At 35.9% G+C, this 23,509-nt stretch overlaps 1 protein-coding gene across 1 annotated transcript in view; it reads left to right on the top strand.

Moving 5' to 3' along the window:
* Positions 1–23,509, top strand: part of glra1 (glycine receptor, alpha 1) — a 167,245-nt gene that overhangs the window by 109,540 nt on the left and 34,196 nt on the right. Inside the window, exons 7-8 of the mRNA XM_028812518.2 lie at positions 4,845–5,059; positions 13,676–13,822. Coding sequence (XP_028668351.1) covers positions 4,845–5,059; positions 13,676–13,822 — 362 coding nt within the window. The remainder of the gene's footprint in view (positions 1–4,844; positions 5,060–13,675; positions 13,823–23,509) is intronic.

Here is a 23,509-nt window from a genome sequence, read left to right as displayed (position 1 = left end):
ACCAATATCACAAAACATTGCTGTAAATGTATGTGTTTAATGCTGACGTTAACATGCAACTGTCATCAAACAATAAGTAATCAACCATGTTGTATATTTTAGTGGTCCTTAAAATAGCTATCAGAAAGATATGTATAGCAAAGAAAGACTTACTTAATCCATCTCGAAATATGATAATAGCCTTTACTTAAAGCTTTGATATGTCCAATGAGTCTGCACAACATGCATTATGTTGTTTTTGCTTTGAAATGGTGAATAACACACTTCCTCGTGAAACTATTATGTGAACATACATTTTGATTCTGCTCAGATCTGTTACATGTTCATGTCCTTCTCTGTGTTCCATGCAGATCATACAGTTTAATGAAATGCTGTAAAGTTTTCCTTTAGTGTAAAAATAAAATTAGCTAAAACACTATGTGACTGCTAAGTTCTGTTTGAATTTATAAATGTAAATAGAAAATGAGGTTATAATTTTTGGTTTCAACCAATAATTCAGACAAAACTATAAAAAAAAAGTGTTATGTTTTTGTTTATTTTTTATGTAGAAAAATAAAGAATGAGCATTGATAATTTTGCTTGTTATTTATGATATATATACACTTGAACATATTCCTAGGATTTTATAAATATTTGCTGCACTACTTTTTTTTCAACATAATCTCAGTCAATTTCAGCAGCCTTGTACTAGCAACAATCAAGAACATGTAACTCTTTCATGGATCAGTCTGAATTTTGCACTGGCAAGCACGTCTTCATTTTTTCAGTTGCCCCGTTGTCACTACAAATATTTACCCAAATCTTTGAGGTAGAAATCTAAGGTAGCAAGATTTGAGTTTTAGGGTAAATAGGGAAGAATCAAAACAACTGACTTTTGTGATTGCTTCTTGTGTTTTCGCACTTGTGTGTTGTCAAGAGTTGTCATGCAGCAACATTTTTTAAGTTGAATACTCCTTAAAGCCATCTGCAGTTTTCTAAGAGTTTAAATGTACAGATCTTAGTTAACAGTTTGATAACACACACTGTATATCCCTAAAACCAATGGTCAAAATGTTATCTTCTGAATGGGTAATGTTAAAACTCTACTGCCCAGAAGAAGATGTGCTATCCAGTTCCACTGACATTGATGTCCAGTCTTAGATAATGTCTGGTTATATTCCTTTATCTTGGATGAATTTATTAACATGTTGAAGCCAGGCGAGTGTTATTTCTGTTGTTAGTAGCCAGAGTGAAGTGTATGAATAAGCTCTGCCTTGCTTTTCTCGTAATCCACAATTCTAACAGTGCTTTTTTCAACAGCATTGTCTCCATATACTTTTTCAATTGCCTGTTAATATTTGTCACTTATTTTCTTCTCCTTTACAAGAAATCCAATATTAGCTTGTTGTTTAAAATTCACATCACTGCACAACACCATTTTAGATTCAAATGCAGAATGCCTAGGAAATAGATTTCCCTGCAGCATGGCAATAACAAGCAGAACATTTAAAGTGACAGAGTTGCGGACATATCCTGTTAATTTTGAGTGAAATATAGAAAGCGTTAAAACATTGTTGGGCATCCTTTGTTTTTACTAATTTTCATGCATATATTTTATGTGGAGGCATTGTGATTACTGCCTAGCACTGCTGTCTTATTTTTCCATAATTCTTGGTTAACTTAGCAATCACAGTTTATAGATGCTTACACACTCTCTCCATATCTGTGTTGTTTTTCCCTAGGTATTCAGCTTTCTTCCAAAGTCTCAAAAAGTGCCCTTTACATTAAGTTTAGGAGAGTGTAAATTGTTTCCGTGTGAGTTTCCATCACGAGTTGCTGAATGAATATACTCTACATTGGAATGCTGTCCCATATATAGATAGCATCTCTACTTGAAGATAAAAGTATTATTTCTGGCTCACATCATATTTAGAAAATGGAATAAACTGTTGTCACATAGCCAAAAGAAATGCATCAGACTCCAGTTTTCAGTCAAAACTTTATAATTAGCCCATGCAGTCCCACTACGTTGTATCAGTAGTTTAAATTGTTTCTCATTATCAATTCCTCACTCACACACACACACACACACATATATATACAGTACTGTGCAAAAGTTTTAGGCAGGTGTGAAAAAATGCTGTAAACAAAGAATGCTTTCAAAAATGGAAGTGTTAATCATTTATTTTCATCAATCAACAAAATACAGTGAATGAACAAAATAGAAATTTAAATCAAATCAATATTTGATGTGACCACCCTTTGCCTTCAAAACAGCATCAATTCTTCTAGGTACACTTGCACAGTTTTTGAAGGAACTCGGCTGGTAGGTTGTTCCAAACATCTTGGAGAACTAACCACAGATCTTCTGTGGATGTAGGCTTCCTCACATCCTTCTGTCTCTTCATGTAATCCCAGACACACTCGATGATGTTGAGATCAGGGCTCTGTAGGGGCCATACCATCACTTCCAGGACTTCTTGTTCTTCTTTACGCTGAAGATAGTTCTTAATGACTTTGGCTGTATGTTTGGGGTCGTTGTCCTGCAGAATAAATTTGGGGCCAATCATACGCCTCCCTGATGGTATTGCATGATGGATAAGTATCTGCCTGTATTTCTCAGCATTGAGAACACCATTAATCCTGACCAAATCTCCAACTCCATTTGCAGAAATTCAGCCCCAAACATTCAAGGAACCTCCACCATGCTTCACTGTTGCCTGCAGACACTCATTATTGTACCGCTCTCCAGCCCTTCGACGAACAAACTGCCTTCTGCTACAGCCAAATATTTCAAGTTTTGACTCATCAGTCCAGAGCACCTGCTGCCATTTTTACGCACCCCAGTTCCTATGTTTTCATGCATACTTAACTCTCTTGGCCTTGTTTCTACGTCAGAGGTGTGGCTTTTTGGCTGCAACTCTTCCATGAAGACCACTTATGGCTAGACTTCTCCAGACAGTAGATGGGTGTACCTGGGTCCCACTGGTTTCTGCCAGTTCTGAACTGATGGCACTGCTGGACATCTTCCGATTTCGAAGGGTAATAAGCTTGATGTGTATTTCACCAGCTGCACTAAGTTTCCTTGGCCAACCACTGCATCTACGATCCTCAACGTTGCCCGTTTCTTTGTGCTTCTTCAAAAGAGCTTGAACAGCACATCTTGAAACCCCAGTCTGCTTTGAAATCTTGGTCTGGGAGAGACCTTGCTGATGCAGTATAACTACCTTGTGTCTGTGCTCAGTCTTGCCATGACATGAATCTGTCTTCCACAACCTCACCTTGGTAGCAGAGTTTGGCTGTTCCTCACCCAGTTTTAAGCCTCCTACACAGCTGTTTCTGTTTCAGTTAATGACTGTGTTTCAACCTACGTGTGACATTGATGATCATTATAACCTGTTTGGTATAATTGGTTGATCATACACCTGACTATAATCCTGCAAAATCCCTGACTTTGTGCAAGTGTACCTATAAGAATTGATGCTGGTTTGAAGGCAAAAGGTAGTAACACCAAATATTGATTTGATTTAGATTTTTCTTTTGATCGTTCACTTTGCGTTTTGTAAATTGATAACAATAAACAATCATTATTTATATTTCTGAAAGCATTGTTTGTATACAGCATTTTTCCACACCTGCCTAAAACTTTTGCACAGTACTGTATATATATATATATATATATATATATATATATATATATATATATATATATATATATATATATATATATATATATATATATATATATACAGTGCATCCGGAAAGTATTCACAGCGCATCACTTTTTACAGCCTTATTCCAAAATGGATTAAATTAATTTTTTTCCTCAGAATTCTACACACAACACCCCATAATGACAACGTGAAAAAAGTTTACTTGAGGTTTTTGCAAATTTATTAAAAATAAAAAAACTGAGAAATCACATGTACATAAGTATTCACAGCCTTTGCTGTGAAGCTCGAAATTGAGCTCAGATGCATCCTGTTTCCCCTGATCATCCTTGAGATGTTTCTGCAGCTTAATTGGTTTAGAAAATCAAATGATATCATATCAATATTGTTAATACAGAACACTGTAAAATACAAAACCATAAGCAAAACAAAGAAAAAAAGATCATATAATTTTAAGACAAACAAGAAAACAAATGCAAAAGGTAAATTGACATTTCTCAAATATTGCTCACCTCTAAATGAAAGCAAGTTAGGTAAATATCTAATTAGAGATATGAATTATGGTGATATATACAAAAAACACAACCACCACTTCCTACCTGAAGAGAGTTTTATCTGAAAAATGTTAAGTTCAGATATTTTGCGTCCAGTTTTCACAGCAGTATATTTTTAAAAACCTAGTAAAAAATATCTTATTAAACCAAAAAATAAGTAAAAGACGAACATTAGCCTCAGCTTAAGACATCTGACATTACTTTTCATGTAAAACAGTGCAAAATTAATTTTACTTACGCTCTATCACACAAACTGGTAGCTAAGTCCAGTGACCTGTCAATTAAAATACCTCCTAGATAAAAATGTACTGTGCCAGCAGAGCTTAGTGACATACAATAATGAAGCCTTACAAGTAGATGACAAGTAGTAGCCTCCCATCTTTAAATATAGATTGTATGTTTACAATTCAGTGATATCCATATTAGCTGCATAAATAACAAAAATACCATCTTCTATATAATTTTTAAGACTTTTATGTATTTCAGTGCAGCAACTGAATCTGCATAACAGTGTTTTTCTTTCTGAACTAATATATAAAATTTGAAAAGGCATTGATGATACTGTCTGTAAACATAAAATGCAATATGGAGAATGCACAACAATCTGTTCCTTACACTGTGCCCTTTGTGTCTTTCCCAGGCAAATTTACATGCATTGAGGCTCGCTTCCATCTGGAGAGACAGATGGGCTACTATCTTATCCAGATGTATATCCCAAGTTTACTCATTGTCATCCTATCCTGGGTGTCCTTTTGGATCAACATGGATGCTGCTCCAGCACGAGTTGGTCTGGGGATCACTACTGTACTTACAATGACCACACAGAGCTCAGGTTCAAGAGCTTCACTGCCTAAGGTGAGATTTATTCCATATTGTCTTTTGACCACAGGTATAAGCAGACACAAACTTTTATGACATATGGGAGACAATCACACATTGCAAGTATTTATTGTGAAAGCCAAATTAATGTGTTTTGAAAATTACAGAAATGTTTACAGAGTCCATTAACTCATGAGCACATGTTATAATGACTGGCTGTTCAGTACACTTACTATCAGCGGATAGAAATTGTTTCTGGATCTACTGGTACAAGTGTGAAAGTTCCTGAATCATACGTTAGAGAGATAGTGTGAGAAAAGTGACTTTGCAAAATGGCTGAGGACTTTAATAATGATGGTTGCCTTTCTACGCAGTGAGTGTCATAATGTATATATCCTGAAAAGCAGGCAACTGGGTACTAATAATATTGTGTGCCTTCTTCACCACCCTCTGCAGTGCTTGATGACTATGAGCCGAGCATGTATCACACCAGGGTGGTAACAGAGAGAGAGGACAGAATCCACTGTTCACCTGTAGAAGTTATTGAGAACATCCGGAGAAATTCGAGCTTTCCTCATACATGTCAGGAAGTATATCATAGCAATTTTCTATTATCCACATGTGCCAGGATGATATAAATGGGAAATGATATGGCATCTTTTGGTTGTGACCATAAGGAAAGTGGAAGTGGGCCAGACTGTCTGAATTATTACAGTTAGTGTGTCCCATTACGCGTTCTTCAAAGCACTTCACAGCTGGACTGAGTGCCTCTTGTCTTGAACTCATTCATATAGTAAACTTTTGTTTTCTTATGCAAAGAGATTTTTTTGCCTTTCTGAAGCATGCAGAGACCAAATATTCTTTCAGTGAAATAGTAAAGATATCGTCAAAGATGTCAACTAATTGGATGTTACATGCCTTGAAATTCCATCTGGACCAGAAGCCATATTGGTGCTAACTTATTTGCAAAACTTATTTACATCATGCATATATCAAACAATATGAACTAAATGCTACATATTATCTTAAACTTTAAAGTATTGCAAAACCCCCAAAAGTACAAATTAATTTAACCAGATAAAAGATTCAATATTTAAACCAAATTCAAAAGAGAGACTATCAAAAAAAAAAAGACCAAACCCCCAAACACTAATCTAAAGTTTAGTTTTTTCCAAAACATACCCAGACTTAGCAAGTACCAGTTAAAAAAGATACCCAGGACCAAAGGCAAACAGAGTATGGTAGAGCAAGAACATGGAATGCCAGTGCCCTGCACCAATCCACACAGACGCTTTAAATAGAGTAAACCAAAACAGCTCATCATAATGAGCTGCAGCTGACCATAATTGATCTTAAATGATGGCTCTGGTCCTTATGGGAAACCAAATGAAGCAAAATATTAACAAAACTAATATTTTAATATTATTGGCAGAAAACAGACAAATGGTGCCTGAGAATGAATAAGCTTTAATTTATTATATATACATATTTATATACTGTATAAGCATCTCTTACCTCTGCAAAAGTTTACACGCTTCATTACTTCTGCTATACTTGGTTTCCAGTTTTCCTCTTACTGGTGTTTAGCCATTGTAATTGCTCTTACAACCTTGTACCTGCATTTCTTGTAGGTTTCCATTTTGCTGTACTGAAATTCATTGCTGCATTTCTGATGTCACAAGTTGTCCACACTTTTTTCAGGAAGTATGCTTATTGTTTTTGTACCCAAACAGTTATCCATAGATTGTTTGATGGATTCTATTACAATTACCGATCCTGATTTGTTGATGAGTCTCTAAATACATGTATGTCCCAGTTTACACAATCAAAACAGTTCTGCAGAGTTCTTCTGCCTCTTTCTTCCAGAACTGAACCACTTTTCTTGCTTGCTCCTCACAATTAGGTTTTTTTCTTGTAAGCTGGCAGTAAGAGTGCCCAAGTGTGGATGCAGTAGCTGGCAGTTAGTGTCTTTTATCATGGTGTAACAGTGATCCAGATTATTGACCTCCCTCATGGAGAAGGTGAAATAATTAAGGTGAACAGATTTGCTTTGGTGAAGTCCCTGGCAACAATAAGTAATCATTTAAGAAGTAAATACTCATATTTCGTAATAATGTTCTATAGATCGCTCAGTGCATTGTTGATGTTGGCTTGTGGAGGAATATTAACAGAAATCAGAAAAAACTCTAAAATAAGCACAGAAAGCTTTGTTCGATTATACAATGGATGACATTTGACCAGGTGAACAGTTTTAGAATCAATATTAACATTCATGTCCCCTCCTTTTCTTTTATTTGCCATTTCAGTTAGATCCATATGAAAGAGAAGAAAAAACATTTGGCTATATTAATTGTTTTGGTAGTAAGCCATGTTGTTGTACTGGATATCTTGGAATGGCTACAGACAGATTCCCAGGAGCTATAGGATAAGATATGTCCAAGGCATGAGCATTTAATGTTATCCCAGAATGCTAGGGGCTAGAAATCGTCAAACCAGACATTGTCAGGAACATCTTTCTAGCTGTACTTATGGAGAAACAGTAAGGTGATTGATCTCCTGAATGTACAATAAAACACCACATCTCATGATCACTAGAGGGCAACATATAATTCCATGCTGTAAGAACAAGGACAGGTTTGCCACTTCATGAGATCAGGAAGCAAGGAGGCTGCCCTGGAATTGTGGCTTTATAAAGAGAACGGACAGCTAAGAAGTTCCAGGACACTCGGCACTCACATAGGAGCTCTAACTTGGTTCCAGTACAAAGTAAGGCTACCTCTAACATTAGAAGTGGTCCTGGAATGGGGATTGAAGTTTCCTCAAGCTCAAAGGTGTACAGAAAGGAAATGTGATTGTGAATGCTTTGTGCTACATAGAAGTAAGAAAGTAGGCCAACTACCCTACAAGTAGACATATGAATAGTCAGACCCAGGGGATGTACAATTGATGTTTTGTGTTCCATTACTGTGATGTTTTGTTTGTTTCCTTTGTTTAGTCCTTCTTTCTCCCTTTGAATACAATAGTACCCTCTGTACACTTAATTTACTTACTGTGTAGTTGTTATGAACATTCAGATGTACAATGCATACATATATTCATTTTTGTTTGCGTGTTTCTTTAAAAATTGTTTCAAATGAAAACACTGCGGAAGACAGACAAGATTTTAATGGAGTACTGAATTTCACAATGTGTTTTTTTTCCACAAGCAGGAAAGTCCACATACATTCCATGGATTATTACATATATTTGGGTAAAGGTGTACTTCTTTGTGTGAAATATTTAAATGAAAACTGCGGTGGGTTGGCACCCTGCCCAGGATTGGTTCCTGCCTTGTGCCCTGTGTTGGCTGGGATTGGCTCCAGCAGACCCCCGTGACCCTGTGTTCGGATTCAGCGGGTTGGAAAATGGATGGATGGATTTAAATGAAAAAGTATCCTTGTGTATTAGTACATAAATACTGTAAAAAGCTTACCTAGTTTCCTATAAACCCAGACTATAATTGTACTTGGAGTATTGGTTACATTTGGATTCAACATAGACGTTCTCAGAGTATTAGATTAGTTTTATTAAAAATTCAGAATTAAATTAATCATTATTGAAGCTTCTAATATCCTCTAATATTATTTTTCTTACAACAATATGGTGTTTCATTGGGAGAATTTATGTCAGTACTGTATATTCTTGATCCTGCACCCTGAGGCAAAATAGACAGAACAAAAAAGATGAGTCATTTAAGCTGCAATGCATTAGATATTGTGAAAATGCAGCTACACTCATGATGTTTTTTCATAAGCGGGGGGTTAGTTGATCCATCTGGATATAAAAATCCTCAAGTGTATCGGCACAATGCATACAGTGAATGTTCCAATACGTATGTGAAGAGATTGTAAGTAAGTAACAGTTTATTCAACTGTGGTCATGCAAAAATAAAACATTTCAAGAGAATGTGATTCAGGACTTGACAGTGAGTGTTATGGGATTTATACGTTAGTACAGTATTTTGAGCTTTAGTACAGCACAGCATTGCAGCAGTGCATGATTATTAAAAACATACAAATTCTAAAATAGGGTTTGCACACGCTGTGTGCTTTATATCATTTAAAGCATCTCTTAAAAATGAAATGTATTGAGTTTCATTTTACCATGGTTATTTAAAAAGTGCAGTAAGAAACAAATATTTCAAACTAAATTAGCATGTAGACAAATAATTAGGTGTTCAAACATTATATTCTAATAAATTCCATTTCTGTCCAGAAACAGTATTAAAAATAACAGTGTAAAAAAATAAAAATAATAATTTTACTTGCAGTTTAACATTTAAAATATTATCTCAAGTTTCAAATTATTTACAGGATTTTATATATTTCATTGTCTTTAGATAGATAGATAGATAGATAGATAGATAGATAGATAGATAGATAGATAGATAGATAGATAGATAGATAGATAGATAGATAGATAGATAGATATTAATCCAAAGGAAATTGCAAGGTTATAATAGTAAACAAAATGGTACAATTATTACATGTGACAAGAATTATCATAATCTTAAGTATGTTGACAACATATAAATACACATATAACAAGAATTATCTATAAGTATATTAATATAGTATTTACTAAGTGTTAATTGATTAGAATTGGACATACTTGTCAGTTACAATTTCACAGCATACAGGATTTCAGTCATTGGCACAATATATTGCAAATAGCATCAGTCATGGCCCACTAGCAGAAGACCCAAGGACACATCTAGGATGCAATGGAAGGATTATATTTTTTAGCTGGCCTGAGAGTGTCTGGCAAAGCGAAAATGGTGATGATGCTGATTTCTTTATCTTTCTACTTTTTCATTTTCTGTTTTTGTATTTTTTATTGTAAATATCCGTATGCATTTCTGAATGAGATGAGATAATGTGTTGTATGATTCAAGTGTTTATTATTATAATTTTGAACAGAAGAAGCAAAACAGCAGTTGTTAAGCACCTTATTCACTATGTGTTACTGTGTGTTCCATACACCATATTAATTGCTGCAGTGAAAAGGCAGCTTTTAAAGATTAAAACAAATCAACAAAGAAGAAAAAAATGATGATAATAACATTTAAATGAAGTACAGAGATTTCTGCTTAAAAGCTTTTATTACTGATACTCACTAAAAACAATAATTAGTTTTTATGTCATATTTTGTGAATAAGTGACACACTGCTCTTAAACACTGAATGCTGTTCATTTTTGCATACTATGGAATTACATATTCATCATTCCCCATTTTGTTGGATGACATTTTTCTGATTCATGAAAATGAGCAACTGAACCATGGTATATGTGCACTTGAGCTGTCAAAATAATGATTATATGGTTTAACAGTCACAGTGCCGCATGCGGTGCAGTATAAAACATATATTCTCACAGCAGGATCCCAAAGAGGATATATCTATCTAAAGCAAATTGAAGCTTTGAATTACTAAATTTACTAAACTGTGAATAATAATGTTTACAAATTTGTCTATTATTAGTATTCATACTGTATAATAAACCAATATAATAAACCAAAGACAATAGAAATTCTTTTCCCCAGTTACTCACTTGCAGAAAATTAGCTTTGGGTCACCAGCTCTGTAGTATTTTTTGCAAGACTAGTCTGTTAAAGCACATTTTCAAAAAGTGAACTTTTCCCCATTTGGACATGTGGCCTCACAAAGACATAAGAGCCTATGTCAATAAAGCGAATGTTACTGTATCTGTATCTTACATTTTTTATAACTTGTATGTTTCCTCCTATACAATGCTAATTTTGCCTTAACCTAATAAGTCTAGTAAAACATCACTAATAGAATTTTCAAAAAAAAGTTTTTTAATATAAATAATATAATAAACAAAACAGAACAGAACAAGTATCTCTGGTTAGGAGATGTTTCCTTTAGCCATTTTATATACTCAGATGAGTTATGATGAAGCAGTGCCATTTTTTGCTATTGCTCTTCATGGCAGAAAGTGAGAAGATTGAATTGGATATTTTTTTACTTGCAGATAAAATGCCCAACTGGCGCGCTCTGCATTGATATTTTGGTAACTTCAGAGCTGCCAGAGTGTGTCTGTTAGTCGGTTACTGCTAGTGTAACAGGAACTTAATGAATGCCTTGTTTGTATTAGTTAGTATTAAGTAGATGCATTACAGCAAGATCTTAAAGCTCCTATTCTGAAGTGTTACTTATATTTCATCGTTCAGTACATTTCAAAATATAAGCAATTAAAAATACTGTTTTAGAACTACTGTTATTTTCAAAGTATTGGTGTGGTAATTCATGGGGATTGTTTATAAGGTAGGCAAGATATGTTTTGATGCAGCGTGATTACCTGTGTTAGTTGAGGTTAGGGTTAGCTTTTAGTTTATACAGTAAAACAAATAGAAATGGCATGAGGTAACCTCAAGCACTACTAAGTTTTACAATTCATTTATATCGAAAAAGGGTACCCTTCTTTAACATCATTACTTTTACTGTTTCGTAGATGTCAGGATTGATTCCTTCTTGCTAATAATTTAAAAATAAGTGCATGTAGAATACACATATGAAAGAGAAAGAGAGAAATATTTACAGAATTACCTGCCAATGGTTTCAAGTAGAGAAAATAAAATTATTTTGTTCCTGTAATACAGTAGGTCAAATTATTGTTTTATCTGTATCCAGAAAACAAAAATATAGAATATTAATTTTGAACACGGGAACACTACATAATAATGTATAGCTTGTTTCCCTAAAGTGTGTGCCTAGCTGGATATGCAAGGGTGATGCTTATTCCTTCACCTTGTGCCCATATTGAATTCAGTGTCCCTTTGAAAAGTTGCTTCACAACTGAGCACTAAGTGGCTTTAATAGTGTAGGGAACCAGGGGTGCAGTTATGATGGAATAGCATGGCACTCTCTGTTGACTAAAGGTTCATTGCACAAGGACCCCATCACCCCAGTGCCCAACATGAAGAGCGATATGCAGAAAATCTAGCCCACTACTACAGATAATGGAGAATAATTGTGTATTATAAAAATTTTCAAGCAGTTTTGTATTTGATTAAATCTGTGTATTGAAATGTAAAAATGACATTGAAGGTAATTAATTCTGAAGGTTCACTCTTACTACAGTATGATTATCAGTGAAGATACTCCATGTATTATTAGAGGCCTCATCATTACTTGTGTACAAGCCATTTTGCCAGCGGTATTATTTCAAATAATATGTTAAGCAGTTTTATATCAAGTCATTTTCTAACCCTTTTGCCCTAGTAGGAGTCGCTGAACTGGTTTTTTTTTTCTTTTTTTTTTTAATCAATGAATTAAAGTTTGCATATTTAACCTTGGTAAAGATGAAGCCCTTAAAAAGCTGTGCTGAACATGCAAGACACACTGCAGCTAAAGCAAAAATTCAAGCAATAAGAGAGAAGTACTCTTTTGCATCCATTAAATTAAGTGGCTGTTTCTCATGTAGCAGATGAGAGCAGCTTTTAGGCTGTATTACTGACTTGCAATGATGTTGCAAGATGATCAGTTGTGAATTAAATGTGGCATGATAAATTGTTTTATGGTTTTGAAGCTTTGTTAATCAAGAAAACTGTGTTTACATATCACCCTAAGGGTGCACACTCTATTTGCCTAGCAGATAATATACTGGTGCCCTAGCAGTTAAAATTTTGCTAAAACGTTTAGTAAACATTGTTCAGTTTATCCATCCAGTCATTTGCTGAGCCTGCTTAATTTAATATTAGGGCCGCAGGACGCTGTCGACATGACATTGTAATATTTTTATATTTGAGTAAAACAAAGGGAAAAGAGCACAAACAATAAATAGTGATAAATAACCATATTGACGGCAGTAACCATTCTGCATTGTGATGGCTTCTTATGGTTTGCAAAGCAGTTAAATGAGCAGCTGACCACAAAAGACTAGGAACAAAAGAGTCGTCTTAAACAAATGATAATATAAGGATTCAATTTAAAAAGTGTCATGTTCAATTTAGGGTGCCAGCTAAAGGCAAATGTCATATATTCAAGATTAATTACTGGGTGGACATACTTTTTGAACAAATGCGTGAGTTAAAATGCCAGGAAGTTTGAATCAGGCCAAGATCTAGTGTGATTCTTGGGAATCTACTTTCCTGTGTATGACTTAATATGAGTGAGTCAAGCACACAAAGACTTGTGACAGGATTATGCAAGACATGGGGATGTTAATAGGAGTGCAAAATTCTTCTAAGACTAAGGCGATGATGTCTGTTTCTATCCTGAGAGTTTTAATGAGTAAGTATAAAAATTAAAGTTTACTTATATAGCAAGGTTATACAACCTTACTAAAACAATACCAAATTATAAAGGTCCTGAATATGTGTAATACAATGAGATAAAGGCCTCAAGTTACTAACACACTGAAAGTGGGTGTTTATGGACAAAAAATATTTTATACAGCTCCCGAATAACATCTCTCCTAATTCTATCTCTGTAATATGATAATCATAGAACTGTCATGTGTGAATTCTATATGGACCCAAGAAACGAATGGGCATTCCTTAAAAGTGTCAATGAGCAATTTCTAGTTAACCTTGTAACAACTGAGGTTTTATGTATAAAAATGCCTAAAGGTTATTCTTCTGTTATTGCAGGTGTCCTATGTAAAAGCCATTGATATTTGGATGGCAGTGTGTTTGCTCTTTGTGTTTTCTGCCCTGCTGGAATATGCTGCAGTAAATTTCATTGCACGGCAACATAAGGAGCTCCTTCGCTTTCGCAAGAGGAGGCGACACCACAAGGTAAGCAAGACATGCAACTTTTTTTTCTTTTTTTTCCAGACACACTGTTTTAAATTGTTTAGGAAGCATATTTTGGGAGAGTTTTTCATCTGGTATGACTAGTGTGAAAGTTGAGCAGAAATAAATACCTTTTTATCCTTCTAACTTGGGGGATAAAATAATTTCTCTCTAAATGATTTAGATTTACAAACCACATATCGCAGTTTTGTGGACAAATTACCTCCAAACTAGAAACAGGGATATTACATGTACATTACTGACCATGCACAACAATATTTTATGCATGAAAAGGGCTAGAATTATGAAAAAAAAGAATCCCATCAGCATCAGCACCCTTTCTTAAAAGTTTTATTTCTAGAATATTTTAGAATTGCCATTTAAGAAATGATTTTTTTTCTTTTTGCCTTAATTTGTGGACACTTAATGTTTGTGTGTCCATTTTAAACAGTTGTATTCTAGATACAAGCTTACAGAATATAAAATATTCCATAATTTGCTGTTGACCTTGTTATTTGACTAAGAGGTTTAGGACACTGGATGGATTAGCACCGACCTAGGCTTCACCCCACTTATGCAAGAAAGAATGTTTAATAAATTCATAGTCTTATAGTTTTCCATTATTTTTTCCTTTTGTGTAATACATGATAACTCATAATATGTCCAAATATTTGGAGATGAAATTAGGATGATGGGCATATTTCTTACCTAATCCCTTTGGTATTTAATAGATGTATAAAGGAACAGAAAAGGAATTAAATTAGCTTGAAATGGTTCCTGAAGACTTTTTGAAATTATTGTTATTTGAAATTATTGTTTTAACTCTTGACAACCATGTTGACTATGTAATTTTTGTATTTAATTTTGATTTACCCTAATATACAGAACCAGATCCTCAATTTCTATTACAAAATATGAGATAAAAGAAAGTAACATTATAGATATTACAGGGTGGAGAGAGCTATTTCAGTGGTAGACTTGAGCCATGGACAACAGATGGCCTCATTTGTTTCTTCAAATTGTGTAGTACAAAAAATGCAAAACATACTATCTTTTTTGTACAACCTACTTTTGTTATGTTGCCAAATTGCTCTGAAAGTGTCCAGTTGTACAGCAAATGTGGCTGTAGCACCTGCTGTATAGCTAAGCCAAGCACAGAGGTTGGCTAATGCTACTTGATACATAAATATTCCTTGGATTTTTCTGTTTATGTACTATGGCCAACAAGTCTTATGCCAGCTTGGCTGTAGTTTCCTTTTATCTACTGCTTGTTTGTACATGACAGTTTGCTTGCTGTAACTCAGTCTAATTCTTCCTTTTGTAGACTGTTTCTTTATCACAGTGAGTAGTAATGTGGCACAACTTTTCTATTATATGTACCAGCAAAGTGATAAAGTTTGGGAGGGCTTAGGAGTAAATCAGCTGTCTAAAATGTAAACACAGCAAAAATAATTCATTTTACACAAGAATGAGCACAGGAAGGACCTTCCTTGGTCAGTGGGCAAAAATAGATGATAATTCCCATTTTTAATAAAGAGGAAACGTAATCTCTGCTCATACTGTTAAGATGCCTGATGTAAATGTTTCATTCAGGTTATTAAGGCAATATACATACTGCAAAACAATCAGATGTGAGTGTAAGAAAGAGTTGGGGTGCCAGCCTGGGGAAACCCATGTAATAAAGGATTTTTAGTTATACATACAGTACACGTAAACATTCATTTTCTTTTAAAAGTACAAGTCAGTCGTGATTCTCTATTCATGTAGTGCAACTTTGTACCCTGAATCTATGTTTGGGTGTTCCCCATATAGCTTACAGGAATATGTTAAAATGAAGTAAGCTGCTGAATATTAATGAGAGCTATTCAAACTTGTGTTGTCAGGGGAATTTAAGTTTTCTTTACCATTCCCATAATTCAAAGCTACTCTGTTATCTTATATCTTACACAAATAACAAACTTTATCATTTTTCATTATTTATTTAGCAGAAGAGAGTAAAGAAAGAAATTCCAAAGTCAATAAATATTCTTGTGTATCTGTGTGAAGAGTAGGTTTTCATTAAAAACACTTTGGTAGGAGAGAGTGCCATGCAGACTTTTTATTTATTTTTCCAAAATTTTTTTGAAATTTTTCTGTGTTTTTCCTCTGCACCCAAGCAAAGCCTGTGCATGTGTAATGTGTGACTGACTATTGTATTTTGGAGCAATGTTTAAATCTGTAACAGCGCCCGATTTCAGCATTATGTTACTTGTGTGTTGTTTAAATTACTGTAGTAAATAGGACTGCATGGCCAAGTGCAGCCTGTGTAAATGTTAAAAATGCAAGGAAGCAAGCGACAACTTATACTTACAGGGGCTGGGTGCTTGACTTCTGTAGGTTTGTAGAAATATATCTCTGTAAACAAAATTAGAGTAAGTTGTCTGAAGTGATTATAAGAAAATGGTCTGCACCTCAGCAGTGTAGGTCTCTGGTTCAATGGTCAGGTAGATGCTATCAAGGGACATTTATGTCACTTGTAAAAGTTCTCTGCTGATTCTGCGCTAATGAGGTTTGTTGACAATGATGAGACACACTATAAGAGTTAGGTGGAGCACTTTGTTTTTTGGTACAAAGAGAATTGTCTCCAGCACAACCAAAGAACAGGCTAATGACTTTTGCTGCAGCGAAGAGCTTCTACAATTGGATACTACTCAGAGAGAGCATGTATAGGAGTTCACATCAATGACAGTCTGGACTGATCTGATAACACTAAAGTAGCTACATAAAAAAGGGCAGAGTGTCATGCCTGGGTTGCCCGCAGCTGGCATGTCTTCCTTGAACCCGGGACATTCATAGTCATAAACCAAGATGGACTGGGCAATGAGGACACAAAGCAGGACAAGAGATGGTGCAAAAGTGTGCAGTGCTTTTATTCACAAACCAAGCAGTATTCAAAACAAAGTACAGTGCTGCCTCTACTTTCAGTAATTCTCTTTAATTTCTCTTTATCTTCACTCAGTCCCAGTTCACTCATTAGGTATGCTTTGCAGGGAACTGAAATGCCAACATATAAACGGCTTGTGCCTCAGCCACGTCAAGCAGTCACCGCTGGGGCAATCCAATCCTGGCTTCAGCATCCCACCGCCTCTCTCAGGCATCTGCAGGACGATCTCCAATGCCCTTCGGTTGCTCCTGCTCTTTGGACACCCAATATGCATGACCAAACCCCATGAGCGCCATCCATTCGCTCCACATAAGGCCTACTCTTGGCTTCCATGCCATCTGTCCTCCACTCCAGCTTATGCACCTGATCTCCACACACAACTCTGCAAACCTTCTCTCTGATTCCCCTATTACTCTCCTGTGACTCCCCTTTATATTTGTGTGTTTGCAATGCCCTTATTATGACCTCTTGAGTGCCGATGTGAAACAGCTAAGCTGATCCCGCTTTCGCTCTGTGGTCGCTAGGGGTTGCTGTTGCCCCATGAAACCTACCAGACAGACATCCAGAACACACTTGTAAAAGCACCAAGAAGAATTTTTTAATATTTTTCTTCAAATACAGTGCACAAAGCACCGCACACGCCACAATTCTCCAACAATAATCAATAATCAATACAAATAAACAATCCTCCACTCCCAGCAGCTTCGTCACCCAACCTCCCAACTCCGGCTCTCCTTGCTGGGTCTCGCATTGTCCTTTATATAGTTCATGACCCGGAAATGATCCTTCTCTTTTTCCGGGTCAAATGCTACATCATCAGTCCTCAAGTAGCCCGGAAGTACTGCGGGCTTCCGTCCTCGTGACTCCGAAGTACTTCCAGGTTGTAGTAGGGCTAAGGAAATGGACTCCATGTCCCAGGATGCCCTGAGGGAATCCAGGGAACCATTGCCGTCCAGGGGAGCTGCCATCTAGCATCCCGGGGGAGGCAGTGTCCTGAAAAGGCTGCCTTCCGCCATTCTTCTCTTTCAGGGACGTCCCGGCTGGATTGAGCTGCCGGCCGTCTATCACAGCTCATTATAGGCAATCAACTCGCCTCTACACCAAACACCCCACGTTCACATCCATAGATCCTGAGATGCACTGTTTGTAAAACTACAGACACATCACTGTTATGGACCCCTTATGTGCAGCACCACTCAAAGCAGAGTCTTTTTTTTTCCTTTGGAAACTATGTTTTTCTAATATGATCAATATCATCCTTTACATATTCTGTAAATGTGTTTTGGCCAGAGTGAGTTTCTACCCTGCGTTTTGCTGTGCCAGTAAAATCATTGAACCTACCAAATCAATGGGCTCATTAAGAAAGCAGGCTTAATTGTGGGACCCACTCTTGGCACGCTGGAGGACAGAATGAAGACAAAACTGAGGGCCATTATGAACAATTCTGCACATCCTCACTGCAACACACTGATATTAAGTACTTTTAGCCAACAAATTATTCAGGGACATATGTCACGAAATGCTAGTGGGGCACCTTCAAACCTATTAGCAGTATGCCTTTTCGTAATTCTTGTTTGTGTTTGAGAGGGTTGTTGTTGTTGTTATAATATTTTGTATTTCTTGAGCTTTTGTAAAATCTACATTTTTCCTTGGGACAAACAAGTACTTTTAGTCTATCTATCCATCCATCTGTACAGTATATTAAGAACATCCCATATCAAACATAGCTTGGCATAGGATACAGTAGTCCTGTATTGGTAAGGAGCTGCTTAAGCTAGTCAGGCCTAGCTAGTGTGAAGTCCCTGTGTCTGTTTTTTTGTGTTTTTTTTAGTTCTGTGTATCTGTGTATGTACTGGAGAGAGGACATGCCGTATTAATTTTAAAAGCATATTTCAGTTGTGGAGCTGTATGTTTAAACAAGCTTTGTTAATTTAGCATGTGAAGGATTCGTGGAATAATATCCTCTGGTGAGTGCTTCTATGAAATCCACAATTGGTGAAAAAGTTGCATACATTGAACAGTTCCCTGAAACTAAGAACACCTTATATCCATACCCCAGAGATTGTCACGAACATGGTGGATCTCATGGAAAGAAATTTTCATAAGTCAAAACAGTGATTAACACAACAGATGAATGTGTGTAATCCATTGTATTTCAAATAAAGCTGCTGTAAAAGCACTGCATTGTGAACTGAATTTTGATTGTCTTTAACTTGAACAGAATTTATAGTCAATAAGAGTGTAACTGACAATTTGTCACCTTTTCTTAACATCTTCACCTTTGTGAACTGAAAGCATATGAGTCATTTTCTAGCCTCAAAGAGTAATTGCAGAGATTCTGTAAGTTTTGGAGAAAAAAAATCTGAAATTCAGTCGATGTTATAGGGCACAGATAACAGCAGAATTCCTGTACCTTTCTGAATATGTGACATCTATAATAAGTAAAAAAAGAAAAACTTCTCATTACATAACTGTTCAAAGGAGAAAAGAATCTTTTGAAAAGCACATGCAAAACAAATACAGTAAACTGTAAGAGATCTGTCTTAAACTAAGTGAAAAACCTGGCTTTCCTATTAAATAAAGTGAAAAGTCAAGCAAAATGACAGCTTTTATTGGCTAACTAAAAAGATTATAATATTCAAGCTTTCGAGGCAACTCAGGCCCCTTCTTCAGGCATGATGTAATACAGAAACTGGAGTTCCCTCTGTTTATATACACACTAGGACAAGAAACAACATTGGTAAATCTTTAAGTGAGAAATCTTAAATGTAAAAAATTAGTAGACTCCTTCAGGCTAGGGTTCATTTAACAAGAGAGAAGAACAATGTATAGTCAAGATCTTTGGATAAGATAACTGTCCAACAAAGTCTTCTGAAGTTTCTAATGAGTTTTTCAATACAATGTGGATCTGTAGTCAGGTTGTCTGTGTCAGTCTGAGAGATGCAAACAATCCTCATACCTGGCCATAAAACTCTTGTCTCTATTCAAACCATGTTGCAATGTGTTAAATTTTAGTATGAGTTTAACTTCCCATTCTTTTCTCTCTTGCTGTGTTCTGAAGTTGCACAGAAGCGCTGTGACTTTAAAGTCCCTCTCACAGTGTCCATGGCTGTTGAAGTGGGCCGCTGCAGGAACATCTGTGTTGCCACGTTTAATGTGGAACCTGTGTAAATTCATTCTCTGGCGGAGTGTTTGTCCAGTTTCTCCCACTCAGAGTGCAGTGTCAGGACATTTCATGCAGAGAATTAGGTAGACCACATTAAGATGATCTGCAGGAAAATGATCCCTTTATGTGATGTTCTAGTCGGCAGTGTGGTATAACTACATGGTCAGTATTATAAATGTGGGCACACGTTTTACATCTTTTTTTGTAGGCAGGGAGATGTGCCATTTTCTGTTGGTTCACTTAGGGAGTTTCAGACAATTAGTTGCTGAAGGTTTGGTGGTTTTCTGTATGCCAGGAGAGGAGGTTCAGGAAATACATTTTTCAGTGTTTGGTCATTGTATAGCATTGGCTAAAGTTCTTTTATAATTTTTCGAAGTGCTTCAAGATGTGGGTTGTAGGTGACAACAAGCGGATGCGGTTCTTGTTGTCTTTGTTTTTATATTCCAGAAGGTTGTCTCTGGGTATGGCAGTAGCTCTTCTTATTTGAGTGTCTGTTGTTTTGGGGGTATAACCTTGTCTGATGAAATCTTGTCTGAGCTCCTGCAGTTCTTTATCCAGGTCTGTCGGGGTTGTAACGTATTGCTTGACTGAAAATAATGGAGCGCCTTATATGCTTGGGTGGAAGCTATCACTTCTTAGGTAGGTCCGTCTGTCTGTTGGTTTGTGAAAAACAGAAGTTACAAGGGTGTTGTCTTTCAGTTGAACGGTGGTGTCAAGGAAGCTGACTTCAGTTTTTGAGTAATTCAGCTTCAGCTTTATGTTGGGGTGAAAAGAATTATATTCATTATGAAAATGGACATACCGTACCAGACATACCATTAAATAAAGTTAGCTAATTCATAAACTGGACAGTGTCAAGTGTTTAATAGACAGACTATGCTTGTTCTCTGTGTTATGTTCCTTTCAGACATTTACCTTCACATTATTTGAATATACTGTAGCACTTTAATATTTTAAAGCCAAATTGCAGCTTTCTATCCATAACTTATCGCTCCTAAATACAAAGGCAAACTAGTGGTGCAAAAGCAGGCTAAAAATCCACCATTGAGCATTTTCATGGAATACTTTGATCACTGCCCAAGCTTCAGTTTCATGATTATTTTGTATCTGTGCACTGTCAAAATTGATGAAATATCATATACATCCAGTATATTTTTAGTTGGTTTACAATGGGACATGCGTTTTCCTAATAATATTGTATGACTGTGAATCATCATCAGATGCAAAGGACATTGGACTCTGAAGTTTGCTACCATAGTAAAATATATTAGCATTTTATTCTGTAATTATTTATATTTTCATTTTTACTGAAATTTTGTATTGGTGGGCCCATCTAATTTTAGGTGAAGGCAGTCCATAATTTCAGAGCTTTTCAAGAGTATATTACATTTAAATATGTCTTTGTAGCCTGAAATTTCACGGTATGTGTTTATCTTGGTACAGTCAAATAGAACCTTGAGTCTGGTCATTCATGTCTACAGTCCTGCTACAACAAAAGCTGCAGTGTATGTTTGTTTAATTATCACTGTTTTACTTCTGTACTATTCATCCAAAAAATGCAGATATCACAGCAAGACGAAGAAAAATGACTGCATACAATGCAAGCACTCCTTTACATGCTGATGCTGTATTTATATCATGATAACAGTGTACTCATACTCTTTTAACTTTACAGTAATAAAAAGAGGCAACCTTTATTAAAGCTGTAAATATCAATTTTACATTTTACACAGTATACAGTACATACTGACCACATACATAATCTTATAGTTTAATTAGTACTAGTCTCCTATTACAACATTAATCTCTAATGTATTTGGTGCATTCAAAAATTCATATCATCAACCACAGAAGAAAGATCCATTCATATTGCCAGATGGCAGGTGATACCTAATCTCCATGATTTATTATAGAAGGATACTCGGTTTCAGACCACAGATTTGCTGTGCCTCACCACTACCCAGCTGTGGAAAGAAAAGCGACTTGAGAAAATGGATGCCTGTTTCTAGGAATCCAGATATTTATGATTTTTATTTGTTCAATATTTATACTGTACAATGATCAGATGATAACCACCCCTCTTGTTTGCATTATTGGCAGATTTACTATTGGAATTGATTTGTAATTTTACACAGTACTAGCAAATATTCCCTAAACATATTAAGGCATTCATTTTCAAACAACTCTACTGTTTAATGAATCTTGTTGAGTTTTGAATATTATTCATATGTGCTTTGTAAAGAGCTTTGTGATGTTGCGTTTGTCGAATTTACGAAACAAATTCAAATTTAACCATTTAACAAATGGTAGCTTAATGAAATTTAGGGCCACAGAGAGTCTGGAACAAATCCTAGCAGCATCAAACACATGGAAGAGACAAAACCCCGAACAGGGTTTTAGCCTACCGCAGGGCCCACTCATACACACACCCACATACAAGAGACCAGTTATCATGATCTTCATATCTTTATGAACTGGGAGGAAAACTAGAGTACCGCGGGCCAAACTGAGACGTATAAACAACATGCAAACAACACACATACATGACCAGACAGGGAAATTAACTCAGTAACACTAGATCTGTGAGGCAGCTGTGCTAACTACTGTGCCACTGTACACCCCAGTAATTATATTTGAAATTCATAAATAGGCAGATGTTTCAATACTTAACATAAAATTCTGAAATTCTATTAATCCAGTTCAACTCCTTGGGCTGTTCTGGCATTATCAGGTTCAAGACAGGAACCTGAGGCGGAGTGGTGGCTCTGAGGCTGGGGATCTGCACTGGCAATCGGAAGGTTGCCGGTTCGAATCCCGTAAATGCCAAAAGGGACTCTGCTCTGTTGGGCCCTTAAGCAAGGCCCTTAACCTGCAATTGCTAAGCACTTTGAGTAGTGAGAAAAGCGCTATATAAATGCAAAAAATTATTATTAATTACCCATTAAAAGGACTAACTCACGTACATAGCCACACTCACATTCATACAGGATCAATTTGAAATTTCCAGTTAATTTAACATTAACGTAGGTGGAGTGGTGGCTCTGTGCCTAAGGATCTGTGCTGGTATCTGGAAGGTTGATGGTTCAAATCCCGTTAGTGCCAGAAGGGATCCCATTCCATTGGCCCCTTGAGCAAGACCCTTAAACTGAAAATTGCTCCAGAGATGCTGTACAATGGCTGACCCTGCACTCTGACTCCCCAGCAGGTCATTTGAAAACACAATTTTTTGGGATATGGGAGGAAGTCCAGTGTTTATAGTTTTATAATATTGCCTTTTTATAATATTTTCCTCATTACTGTATATCCATACAGTATATATCTGTGTCCCTTTTCTTTGTTTTACTTATAATTAGTTTCAATTTAATAATCTTAACTTTATTTTCTGGAAGTCATTGAGTTATCATTTAGAACAGTTTTTGCACGTAGACCACACTCTGCACTGATACCTGCCTCTGGATGATTAATTTATAAAAAAAAAAAAAAAAATTAATGCATTTAACCACAATTCCCCATGCAGTGATTTTCTATTACACACACAAACATCACTCAGCTGATTAATTCCTTTGGTACCTTAATTAAACTTGATACACAAATAACTTAA

This window comes from Erpetoichthys calabaricus, chromosome 11 (genome assembly GCF_900747795.2).
Source record: "Erpetoichthys calabaricus chromosome 11, fErpCal1.3, whole genome shotgun sequence".
Classification (NCBI taxonomy): domain Eukaryota; kingdom Metazoa; phylum Chordata; class Cladistia; order Polypteriformes; family Polypteridae; genus Erpetoichthys; species Erpetoichthys calabaricus.
Note: the sequence above shows the minus strand (reverse complement) of the source record. Positions and strands in the feature narration are given on the sequence as shown.